The following is a 13,580-nucleotide window of genomic DNA, read 5'->3' on the forward strand; positions in this document are numbered from 1 at the left end:
AAACAAAATTTGAGATATCACCTAGAAACTGGTGAATCTTAGGGGTAAAATGAAATATCTAAACCTTGGACGTTGTCTAACCCTTGGAAATTAATCTCCCAATAGTATACAAATTCCTACCAACTATCCAAGACCTTTTTTGCCACAAACCCCCCTTCATTAACTAGGAACACCACACTAGATGAACAAAAGAACAAGAATACTAATTGCAACCCTATTGTTAACCTTAACCCTTTGTTGGTCAAAAATGTTCCATATTTACCATGTTCACACTAACATGGTAATCACATTGCTTTTGTTTTTTGCTAGGCAAAATTTTAGGCTAGTTTTTATCAAACTGCACATAAGACAATTTGAGTTGATAATTTTGCATAAAATCTATATAAACAAAAATCACCCCACTCATTCTCACCCCCTTTATTAAATACATAGTTTTTTCTTGTAACCTTTTATAAAAAAAAGTTATTATTGTTGAGTATTTATGGCTCAACAAACGAACAAGTGATGACGTAGGGCAGGGGTGTCAAACTCTGGCCCCCATTGTCCTTTTTTTTGTCCCCAAAGGAATCCTAAATATAAACTGCAGCTGGCCCGCCGATGCATTGAAAAAGCGCCGCTACTACAATTCCCGGCATCACTCACGTATATAGACCAGCTGGCTCTCTGCCTATGTGTGGCCCCGCATTGGACTGTTTTATAGACGCAAATATTGCTGGGAAGTTTAGTAGCGGCGCTATTTTAATGAAAGGGGGGGTTCCAGCGACGGGCCACTCATAAGATATAGCTCCGCATTGGCCGCGTCTGGCATTTCTAGCACTCCCCCTCAGCTGTACCTTTCCTTGCTACTCCAAGAATTGGACTTGAATGGTTGGATTTTCATAGAAGAACATTTTTATTATTGTTAGCCTGTGCAAAAAGGTTACCATTGAAATTTAACTCAGAATGCTACAAATAGAGAAAGAGGCAAAGGATTTTTTTCTTAAATAAAATGTAAAAAAAAACATTTTTATGCCTCATTCTCTAATTTAAGCTTGTTCCAGATGTGAAGCAAAACCTCTTTGTTTCCTTATGAAATGGGTTTTTATCTAATCAGAAGGAAAACTTTTCTCAATTTTTTTCAATAAATTCTAAGGTTGGCCTGCGACTGTCTAAGTTTTTAATTTTGGCCCTCTGTGTATTTGAGTTTGACACCCCTGACTTAGGAGATATTTTTCATACATTTCTCAGTAAAAATTAGTCATTCTTGCATCATATTAGATATGGGTTTTAAGATGATGTCATGCAGTGCTTTTGGAATTGGATCTCTGCATCACTCTGATGATGAAGAAGTAAACCCTCATTAATGTTACTATGTAATATCCCCTGTAGGACCTCACCCTTTGTGTCTCTTGTGGCTTTGAGATCTATGTGTACCATTCATGTCAGCACTGTCCTTTCAGAAAAAGCCAGCTACATCTAAAAACAATGGAATTCTGAACTAGGGGGCTATATATTAAGGAAGACTGTTCACGAGAGTTTGTAATTTTTTTTCTGTGCATTTATAAAAGTAGCAGTCAGCAGCTGAAATAATACAAATAGCAATAAGTTCCTTTATACTGGCATTATAGCAATATGTATATAGCACAGATAAGACTTTATGGGGGGCATACTGCAACATATATTCAAAGTGAAGAATGCAATGGAAACTAAGGATGATCAGTGATGTTTGTTCCGCCTCAGCTGTTGATCACCACTTTAAAAGTAGCAGTAATCGACCACTATGAAAGTCAATGAGTTGTGTACAGTGAAAGCCACGGCAAGAACTAGTGTTGTAGTGAATACTCTTATTTTAAACTTTGAAAAGCCTGACAACCAGGGAACAAAACAGGTTGCCAGTTTTATAAATATTGCATTAATTATAATTCTAAAAGTAGAGAAATAAAATTTAAGGACTTTTTTGTTTTTCATTGTTTTAATAAAAAGTTCCCTTGAAATATATACTTTCTTCTTTTGCTTTCTAGAAGGATAAAATATCATGTCTGTATGTCCTGTGGAAAGACTCACACTCCCTGTTAGTCCTGGTGGTCACTGTCACTTTGACAATTGGTGAAGGGTAAATGCAAAATGTTACAGTTCTTAGGTAGAAGTCAGGGGAAATACAATGAGGATATCTGTTAAAATGTAAAAGAGGGTCAGGTCATGTCTATGGGATAGGACGTAGAGGTAAATTTCCAGAAGGAAAGTGGAGTCAGTATAAAAACCAGCAACACATTCTAACCCTTCTTTTTCTCTATACAAAAACACAATCTATTCTAAGTACCCATAGATGCACTTACAAAATACTTTTTTACTCAATATACTGATTACACTTTAATCAAATTGAACTGAATGAAACCAAACATTAATGTCAACTATATTTAATTATACATTTAGATGTACAATGTCATAATGCTTTTCTCAAAATGTCCTTCTTGAAAAATGAAAGAATATAATTACAGATTTGTACACATAAAGACATACCCACCACTGTGTACAGATTTCCAGATCTCTTTATGTAAGAGCACTTTTATTCATTAAAGCAATATTGTCATTGGACAGAAGCACACATATACACACATACACCCAGAAACCTATGTATAGTATATGGAAAAGCAGTGAGAAGAGGGAGAAGGGATACTAAAGACACACTGGGGTTGGATGACCAATGGAGTTATATTTCACCAATAGTGATGTGAACCTGTGTTTAAATTAAACAACCCATCATGTGCAGAGGAATTTATAGCACTATAGATTGTATAGTTTCATTGTATGAGCAGATTTAGTCCTCCTGCCCACAGCCAAGTCCTGTACTGTGAAAAACCCAAACTTCTAGTCATAGGTTAAATCCACACACCATCTCCCTAATCCACAATGTCATGGAGGTGACACCTCCATATTCCTTAACTGTAACAGAGAAAGGAATGTCACTTTTCAGGATACAAACCCTGCTTGCAAGGAGACTTTTCAAAAAGTTGGAGAATCTCCATGGTCAATACAAAGTCTTGCTCTGGTCATCACTTCATTCTATTAAAACTTTAGAAATGGCCTGACAACTTCAATCAATGTTCATAATTGGGAACATTATTTGTTCTCCTATGGACTATGATGACCACACCAAAGGTGTCTGCAGACATAAGATGATCGTTTTCTAATCTGCCCAGCTATAGTTGATCTAAAAACCTATATATGCCTGTACACATTCCACAACCTGCAAGCCATTATTGGAAGCAAAATCAATGGTTCAATCAAAAAAAAGGTCAGAATGACTTAGCCAAATCTTACTTTACATCTCCTCCATAAACATTAGCACTCAATCAATCCGGTTGTGCTTAATTGTGGAAAGGTCTTCCAGATCAATCAGCTGTCAGATTGCACCTGTCCACAATCTGCTGTTTCTTCATGGAATATGGATATCTGCTAACAAAAAAGAATATACATACTACGAGCACCTTTTATATTTAAACCCTTCTTATTTTACTACTGTCTTTTATGGTGTAACTGTTTGTTTTACTGAAACCCCTTCAAAAATTAATTGCACTTTAAGACAAAATGCATTTAATATGTGTGCCACCTTCCCTTGACCTAATCTAACCCCCTTCCTGTCAACAGATTCTTAACAAAGATATAGGGGAACTCTGGAAAATACAGTTGGAGGTTTAGTTCTGATATTGATGAGACCTCCATGTTTTACCAAGTACAGCCTTTGGTGATGCCATCTGTCATAGACTCTTTTCCAATGCGGCATGGAATAGAAAGTATGCTGTACTTTACTGATATGACTATAGATTTTGTACAGTGCTGCGTAACATGTCAGCACTATATAAACACCGGCTAATAATAATAATACTTTTGGGTGAATGTAATATAGTGTATAAAAGCTGTTGTTATTGAAGCAAAAGGTTACTGCATATTGGTCAGTAGTAATATGTCATAAAGTTTAAAAATGAAGGTGCCCAGATTTAGAATTTGTTCTGTATGTTTAATCACAGTAATGAAAATATGGCTCAGCTAACATATAAAAATATAAAAAAAAAAATTGTGCAATGCTTTAGTTACGTTATAGTATGGTTATACACAGAATTCCTCCTGCACATAATTGGATGGGACAGCACCAGTAGTGCAGATGACTCCTTTAGTCCTCCAGCCTCTTGTATTACACATGTGGTACAGTGTGTGCACCTCTAATACACGCAGCATCCAGGGCTCTGTATCATGTTTTGCTGTTTTTTTTTTTGGTATTATACGTTTTAGAGACACTGAGCAGCTTTACCGGAGGATTACTTGGTCTCGCAGGCAGTGATAAGTGATTATAGCAGTGTGTGCCTTCTTTTGAGTCTGTTTAACCCTTTCTGCGACAGATGGCAATCCTGATGCACGAATCTCGGTTAGCGGTTTATGTAACACTGGCTTATCAAATGTAAACGGGGTTGCTGTAATGAGAAAAGACACATGTGACTGCATTGTAAAGCAATTTTGGATGAGTTAAAGATAAAAGGCAGTAAAACATGCAGACCAGACTGCTTTATCAAATATTCAATTGACAGCTTGACTTGTTTTATTTATATTGGAATGCAGCAATTTAAACCTTGGCCCATGGAGGGCGATAACGAGATACTTAACAGATCATTTATCAAGTTAATGGTACATTGATGATTATCTGGACCTAACACATTTATCAGGAGAAATCTTTATAAGGTGTACACATATTGCAAAAGATGCTGCGGAACTATAGATCCCAGTATTTTCAAATAAGCTTTTGATATAAAATTTGGCACACATAGTTCTAGTTGGGGCATTTCCAAGTCTTAGACCAAAATATAATGAAATGTTGTACAGTTAGCAAGATGAACCCAAGACTGTAGCCTGCAGACAAGCTGCCTCCCTTTTCTAAATATTACATTACAATGAATAAAAGCTTAGCTCTATTTTTTACATCTAAGATACTCTAAAGTAAGGCAGTGAAATTATCCATATTCCCTGCCAAGTATTCTTCCAAAAGCTTGAGTAGCCCGTCCTAACTATGTTAACATAAGGGAACTACTGAAATCACTTTCAGATCTTCAGGGAACCCCTGCTATAATTACTATATCCACAGCTCACAGTACATTAGTGTGGTGGTCAGTGGGAAGAATGCCCCCCTTACAGAAAGCCAAAAACATCATTGGAGTCAGTTGAACTGACCTGAGAGGCACAAATTTCCTGATGCTCAAGGAACTCATAGCAACCTCTGGAGGATCCCTGGTTTAGAAACATTATTGAGAGCTTTCCCTTACCCCAAAAATTCCAAGAAAAAAACAGAAGATTTTGGCAACATTTTGCCTTTTTTGCTAAATTCATCAATATCAAGGGGGAGGCTATAAGAGGTTAATTTCAAAAGGTCCTTTGATTTACAGAAAATTCAGCTATCCTGAATCAATTTTAGTGTCAACAAAAATTAGCCCCATTAGCCTCATGCTTTAACTTTACTTTTTAAAAAAAGAAAAGAAAACAACAAAAACCTTAAAAGGAAAATGTAAATGAACAGTGCAGAATATAGTTTTAACACAAAAAATAAAATATTGCATCTAACATAGCACTCCCACCCAAAAAAAAAAATAAAATAAAACAAAAAACTATGTTCAAGCAAATTCCACCTAAGCAGCTCAATGAGCAAAACTAAGTTTTTGCTTCAGTGATATTTCACCAATGGCAAAATATGTTATTTTATAGCAAAATAAATCTACTTATCCCCAAGCCCAACATTTACATTTTGCATGAACAGTGTTCATGTGCACCAAACATTGAATGTGTTATATATATATTTATATATATATATATATATAGTAAAAGCTATACTTCAAGAGTCTATATTGCAGTGGCAATAAATGATTTACTTGACAGTCCTCAGTCTTCTACCTCACAAGAGCTGATCTTTAAACCTCAGTATCGTGAATTATTCATTTAATATAAATTTTGGCAATACTTAAAACACAAAAAGACACATCATACATTTAATAAATGTACTATGGAGTGGTATGACTTACTCAGATTTATGGAAATGGGTGATTCTGCCTTATGTTTGCAAATGGCACCAAAAGGAGCAATGATATGATCAGAAAGGACCAATTCAGATGAGCACTAATGAAAGCCATTGGGCATGGAAGGTGTAATTTTATGAAGGGACAGCTCTGTGTCACAGTCCAGGTCACACACCGAGCCAGTGGCTATCTCAATGTTGGCAGAAGTCTGAGAGATCTGGGACATTCGGTCAAAGGTCTCATCATTGTCATCCATACAATCCACCACATTGGGTATCATGTTGACATAGGCAGTGACTATATCCTTGTGGAAGATGGTGTCTTGGTTGTAGGAGATGAGCTCGTTGCTGATGTTGACTGTCTCTACAGGTGTGGTGGAACACCAATGTCCACATCCCAACAGGCTGGAGAATACCTTGCGAAAGTCAGCATTAAAAGCATAGATGATGGGGTTCAATGAAGAGTTTGCCCACCCAAACCAGACAAAGATATCAAAGGTGGTCTCACTGACACAGGGAAGTCCAGCCTTGGGGTGTCCAGAAGACCTGTCACAGAAAGGAACCATGCAGTTCAAAATGAAAAAGGGCAACCAGCAACACACAAACACCCCCATGATGACAGAAAGTGTCTTGAGAACTTTAGTTTCTTTCTTGATGGAAGTTTTTAGGCTGGTGTGGTGGTGTCTACAGTCCACACGGTTGCTCCTACAACTTTGGGCATGTTCTGCAGCTCTTTCCAGAGTGGAGATCCTTCTGATCTGGATCTGAGCGATTCTGTAGATCCTGGTGTAGGTGACAATCATAATGGCCACAGGAATGTAGAAGCTGATAAAGGAGGAAGATATAGCATAAGTCCTATTTAGGCTAGAATCACAGTTCTCTGTGGTGTGATTGCTGAGGGTCTCGCTATCTCCTCTATCTCGGTGCCAGTTCAGCTGGACAGGGATGAAGGAAATGAGAATGGATAAGGTCCAAGCAGCACCGATCATCAGCAAAGCCACTTTCTGGGTCATCTTCCTTTCATACCTGAATGGGCTGGAGATAGCCCAGTACCTGTCCACACTGATGACACAAAGGTTGAGGATGGAGGCTGTTGAGCACATGATGTCAAAGGCCACCCAGATGTTGCAGAAGGCTCCAAATGGCCAGTGACCTGCTACTTCGGCCACTGCTTTCCAAGGCATCACCAAGAGGGCAACCAGGAGGTCAGAGACTGCCAGGGACACGATGAAGATATTGGTCACCCTGTTGCGCAGGTGCCTGAACCTCATCACTGCTGTGCACACCAAGATGTTCCCAAAAAGGGTCCAGAAGATGAGAAGGGACAAGAGGCTCCCAGTGACCACCTGCCCGGCCACCAGTTCTCTTCTCTGCTGAGCTTCTTGGTAGAGACTCCTGTTCATCAGCATCTCTTCAAGTAGTCTCAACGTTGTCCAAGGCGAATGGGTAACGCCATAGAGCCGCCCAGGCGGAACGCGGCTCCGCAGCAAGAAGAGTCCCCCCCATGAGGAGCAGCCTAGCCCCCCGCGTTGTCTTCTCTCATCTCCAGGCAGTCCAAGCTCAGAGCTCTTGAGGAATAATAGGGAGCTACACAGCTAGGAGCACAGCTGGAGCCCTTCCACCTTCCTCTGAACATCCTTCCTTTAGTTTGCGATCCCCACCCTGGCATGGGCACCCTTCAATTTCTCTCACTCATCCTCTTCACAAACTTGCCTGCGCTTAAGTTGCATATTTTTCAGGAAATCCAATGCAAGAGTCTTTATCATTCCTCCTTAGCTTGTGATCAGATCTTGCAGCCAGCCTGGAAGACTGGAAAGTGAATTGTGGAGGACAAAGCTTCACACGTCACTCCAGATGCAGCCAGCCCTAAGTGAGATATGAAGGATATATATTGGTGCCTTGGGGTGATTGCTGACCTCCTCCTCCCTCCATAGAACAACGCCTTGCTATTTCAGTCTCTGCAGGTTTTCTATAGGAATGCTGATATTGTCACACATTGCTGCTGTCCTGGAGGAGCTCCCAATACATCAGTGTGTGCACAGATTGTGGATCTCTGGGACTGGCTTATTTTTGCTGCCTCTGACCTGAAACCTTCTGAACCTATCAAGATCACTGGTGGCTGGTGCTCTCATCTTCAACATCCCTTCTATTGTGTTCTAAACTGGCAGTGCAAAGAAAATCACCCAGAAATAGTAATGCTGTCTTATTCCTATGCTGCACACTACAAATAGATGGAATGCAGCTGTCTCTGTTTAATGTAGAACTACAAGTTCCAGGCAGGCAATAGAAACCACAGGCTGATCATAGAATAGAAATAAACCTCTGATAAGAGAACATTGTGCTAGGTATTTCTATACTTTAATATTCTGATATAAAGTTCCCAGCTCTTATATGCAGATTTATTCTAATTCTTAATAATATCAATATTGAAGCAAGTGGATGAGCATGGGCACCAGGTGAGTACAGCAATGGCAAGATCATTCATGATAGGTAAACTTTAAAGAATTGTTGAGCAGAGCATAAAATCATCCATTTATTAAATTTTAAAGTTTATTTTTCTGATTTACCCAATTTGACTTCATCTGTATGTAAAAAAAACTTGTTATGAATTGGAATAATGTTAGATTACAAAGAAAGGGATTCCACAGCTGCTTGTCTTTGAGATGTATGTACAATGTATCCATGCATAAGAAATGTTACCATAGTGCTGTTGTATTCCTTTTGTATCTTTGCAGAACATCACTTTCCTTTCTCCTTTAATATGATTTAATGTTAATATTTCCTTTTTCCTTTATTATGACTAAGAAATATTATAAAATGTGACATGTTCATAATCATATAAAGGAGCTTTATGCTTTCTTGCATTTCACATACCACTGAACCACACTGAAATCACAAGTCTGCAGTTTTTTATTCACTTTCAGCTCTGAGGCTGTATTTGACCTGCTTTGCATGGTGCAGCAAAATTCTTTATAAACCATTATTGTTGCAAGAAAAGCTGGTCAAATACAACCCTTGCTGGGCTTATGCATATACAGGCTGTGTGTATAAAGTCTGTGTTTTGCATTTAAACATGCATGTAAAATGCATTGGAACTGCTTTTTCTGCAGCATGAACAAATCTCTATTGGTTGAATGTAAAGAAATGCGAAGCACAGCCTCAGAATTGGTGATAATATTATAATTAAAGCACAACTGAACTTTTCATTAAATCAAATAAATAGTTTAACCATTTGTTTTTTAAGAAAGCAGCCATAGCCTGAAGTAAAAAACCTTTCCCATTTCACCATTAGAAGCACCCTTGCTCCTTTTGTTGCAGCAGTGACCTCTCTGCAGAAGTCCAACACACCACAGCTGACTCCAATCTGCAAGCAGGATTTGTTATGCCTAATGCAAACTAACACTACTCACACAGCACAGGGCATGTCAGACCTTTGCAGACAGACCACTGCTTCCATACAGAGATAAATATCCCATTTCTGCATAATGCTGGACAGGACTTTGTACCAGGCTGTAAACTTTGCACAGTAGTCCTTTCTATTGATGCAAGAAGTTATTAAACTAACTCAAATTGAATGGTGGGTTTATGAAGGTATATGTCTCCACAAGCTCTCACATAATATACTCCTAAAAAATTTACACCTAAAACAAGCAGAAGGGATAGGAGAAAATAGAAATATCACATTTCCAAAATTTTACCCAAAATCAAGGCATTTCTATAAAAATTTCCACCAGTCTGTCAAAAGATATAAGGATCAGTGTCCAAGGAAAGTAAAGGTGATTTTTAGTTGTAATTACCAGAGTACCAGGGTACCAGAAAGTGCAAATGGCTTGAAAAGATTACACAAGCTCCTCTCCTCCTGGACTTGTTATATTGCAAACCCACAAACAATACTACCCCACCCCTTCCCCCATTTGCTTTACACCATCCATTTTATTGTTGCCTAATTATTGCTTTTTTTTTTTTACAGGAAGAAAACAATGAAAGAAAAAAAGTTAGCATTTCAAGGAAAATTGCTGGAATGAGCCAATAAACACACACTAAGAGCTAACTTACACTGGCAGTGAAGTTGCAGTGTATTTACTACTTCCTAATGCCAGGAAATGCTGTGGCATGGGGAGACGCTAAGAAAAAAAAATAATATAAAGAACACATGTCAAACCTGAGCAGGCAGGATTTTTAGTGCAGAAAGGACAAGTGATGTTCTTTCTGTAATAAAACATGCTTACCTATTCACAATTAAATGCAATGAAGACTTATGTCATCCCAACTGGGCAAATCAAGAGGGCTGAAGATCTGACACCTGGAGAGACAGTGTAAGTAGATGGCAGTGCTCCCAACAAAGCTAGGACAGGTAGATGTAAAATAAAATAGAGATCAGACAGGTAAGGGTAATATAGTGCACAACAAATCATCATCTGTCCCAATATAGAAGCTGTCTGGTTGAATTTTGTTTCATTTAGTAGCACTTTAAGGTATTTTGTGGGCTTTGAATAGAACAAACGCCCTGTTATCATGGAAGGGCCACCTTAATAAAAAAAGTGGCTGTGAAAAAAACAATTATAGCCAGCAACAAATAGAAAAATATGCTTTGTGAAAGAAAACATATGTAGCTTGTTACCAATATAGTTTACAAGAATGAGGATAGGCTGTAAAGGCTGCAGGACATCAGCACCAACATATTATGCAGCGCTGTACATTAAATAGGGGTTGCAAATGACAGACAAATACAGAAAGTGACACAGAAGGAGGAGCCGACCCTGCCCTGAAGAGCTTGCAATCTATGAAGATGTAACAAAGGATGAAAAAGAATAATCATACCTCCCCCCACCTCTAAACTCGCCAAGATACACATTATTTGCCTACATGACATTCAATATGGGTTTATATATATATATATATATATATATATATATATATATATACATCTAAAACAGCCCTACCAGTGCCTACATGCCCTACATTTATCTCTGCATTTTATCAGAAGAATTTCCTCTGCTTTCCTCTGCTTTATTTTACTGTGCCTCTAAACCTCAAACATGCAGAATTTACAGTGAACCCAGGGTAACCTCCAAACCTCATCCCTATTGCAGAAAGATGTCTTTTGCTTGATGGCAGAATGCTTTTGATTCCCATGGACTTCTGACTTCAGTAGGCCAGTATTACTGCAATCATGCAATCAATCATGATTCAGTAATACTCGCACACTGTGATTGCATATTTCAATGTGCATGATCCTGTGTTGTCACAATCAATCAAGAATTTGTTTGATAACAATAGGTGTCAATAGGAAGCATGCTGGATCGCCTTTTTTTGGAAATCCACTGTTATTTAGGAAGTTTGGACTTTACTGCTGTCTGTAAAGCCACTAGAATGATCTCCAAACATTGTGGGGAAAAAGTATGAATGTATACATGTACAAAATAACAAATCAGGTACATTTTCAGACTTAAAGTTTTTAAAGCACATTTTCAGGCAAAAACCAAAACCACCTTGTATATCTGTAAAGATTTATATATTCACCTAAGACCATCAATGGTGCTATTGTGGACTAGCACTAATCCAGCAATGGAGTTGTGCCCATGCTGGTCCTCAATGGTCCCCTTACACCAATGTTACCAATACAGACATTTCTTGTTTAGTCCCCATGACCATCACTGTATATAAGTAAAGGACATTTAAGTTTTATGGCAGCCATAGAGGGATAAAGGAAGCCCACAGTATGTCATGTAATTAATTAAAGTATTGGTAGACGCTAAGAGAAATGTTAGATTTTTGGTGTTACTATTTGTAGTTACCACTTCACTGAGTGAGGAATCCAAAGGTCCCCTTTATATGATGTAGTATAACAAGCTGTTCAAGTTACAAATAGATGCCTTTGGGGTATTAATAATCCATGCACAAAACCATTATTATGTTGTCTGTATGTATAAAGTGACGCTCAGAATTGTTTGTTGCATATTTACCACTTTGCAAATAGTTCTGCCATGCACTTGTTTGCATATTTTGCTTTTTTCCTCTCTAGTATTGTCCAGTTTGCTTCTGATAGTGAGGGTAGTGAATAAAACTTTATGGAATGAATAAAATATATTTATTATAAAAAAATGTAATGTGTGCTGTTACCTTCCATATAAAGGAGATCTAAAGATATAGCTATGTACAGAATGTTGTTGGCATTGCAGTGCAGTTACTGCTTCCTCATGCCACTAAACCACTGCCCAGGGAAAGATATAACACTTTCACTAATGGCAGCTCAATTGAGGATGAATAGTACTGCTACTACTACAAATGTTGGTACCTTAAGAACCAATGCTGCTGTATGGGCAGCTGAGTGGCTAGCAAGGTGCCAGCCATTTAGTGCTACCTGTCCCACTCCGGGTTTGAACCAAGCCTTACTGAAAAACATTAAATTTGCTAAAGCACAGTATCAACAAATGCAATTTTGTGCCTTATTTTTGACCCTTTTTCCATCTCAATATTACTAATCTCCTTCAGTGTTTCCCAGCCACCTCCAATCTGCACTGAAGTGGCAGAAGTGAACCATGCCTATGTAATGTCATGACAGACAAGCATATGAAAGGATGATAATGTGACGGCACAACATAAAAGGCAGAATATGGATGAATCACTAGGTGATCGTTCAGTGAACACTGTATGTTTAATAGGAGGTGTTCCCTTGATTTTGCTATTACAGATCATTATGGGTTTTAGCAGAACCTGTTTGCTCCCAGATTATCTCCATTTATTTGAAACTCTGTATGGAATCCTATAGTGCAAGGTAAAGGTGGAGTTCTTAGAAAGGTAGTTTTTGTGTTAATTAAAGCTTTAGCTATTGATATTTGTAAAGCAAATACACAATGTATTCAATTTTAAAACAGAAAGATTGCAATTCTGGTGAACCACTAATGTATGGAAATGCACTTAGGAAATTGTTACCATCAAACTATCATTACCTCCAGTGAAATATTTATTGCATTGGAGGAAAAGGGTATTGATTAATTGCTGCCCTGAGACGCATTCCATACTGCTGCTTTCCTATCCAGTCCTTACCATTCTGTGTGAGAAGTGTACTGCATATCCGTTCTTCCTGTGGAAACAAATTTTGCTTTTGGTCTGCAAAATACATAGAAAACTGGGCTCATCCAAAAGGAAATCCATGAAAGGAGCGTCTATTATGCAAAAAATGTTTTTATTAAAGTATTTTTATTTAAGAAAAAAATGTTAATGTTATTTAATAAAGTAAGTTTTATTATACAAATCCTTTGTTTAAATTGGCTTGAAAAGTCCCATAAATTGGCGGTTCACCAGAATTGCAATTTCTAAATTTTTTGGGATGTAGCCTCGGTAATGTAACAGATTGGATTCATCTTTGATATTAACACAGAAAAATATCAGACTATCAGATACTTTATTTTCCTTGTTATTTGTCTTAGAAAAGTATATACATGGTCACACAACTACAGGAAGCCGAACCATTTAAAAAAACTTAGAGTCCATTGATTTGGAAAAAGCATTGCAATAAATAGTGTATTATTTCCAGCCTCAG

General features: G+C 37.9%; 1 protein-coding gene across 1 annotated transcript; it reads right to left on the reverse strand.

Annotated features, from left to right (window-relative positions):
- Positions 1 to 2,380: 2,380 nt before the first annotated feature.
- On the reverse strand, positions 2,381 to 8,107 carry DRD5 (dopamine receptor D5). Its single transcript, XM_072406442.1, has 2 exons — positions 6,042 to 8,107; positions 2,381 to 4,448 (listed from the first exon to the last, which is right to left on the reverse strand). The coding sequence occupies exon 1, from the start codon at positions 7,441 to 7,443 to the stop codon at positions 6,136 to 6,138; it is 1,308 nt and encodes a 435-aa protein (XP_072262543.1). The 5' UTR covers positions 7,444 to 8,107; the 3' UTR covers positions 2,381 to 4,448; positions 6,042 to 6,135.
- Positions 8,108 to 13,580: the final 5,473 nt, after the last annotated feature.

The sequence above is a fragment of the Pyxicephalus adspersus genome, chromosome 3 (assembly GCF_032062135.1).
Source record: "Pyxicephalus adspersus chromosome 3, UCB_Pads_2.0, whole genome shotgun sequence".
NCBI lineage: Eukaryota > Metazoa > Chordata > Amphibia > Anura > Pyxicephalidae > Pyxicephalus > Pyxicephalus adspersus.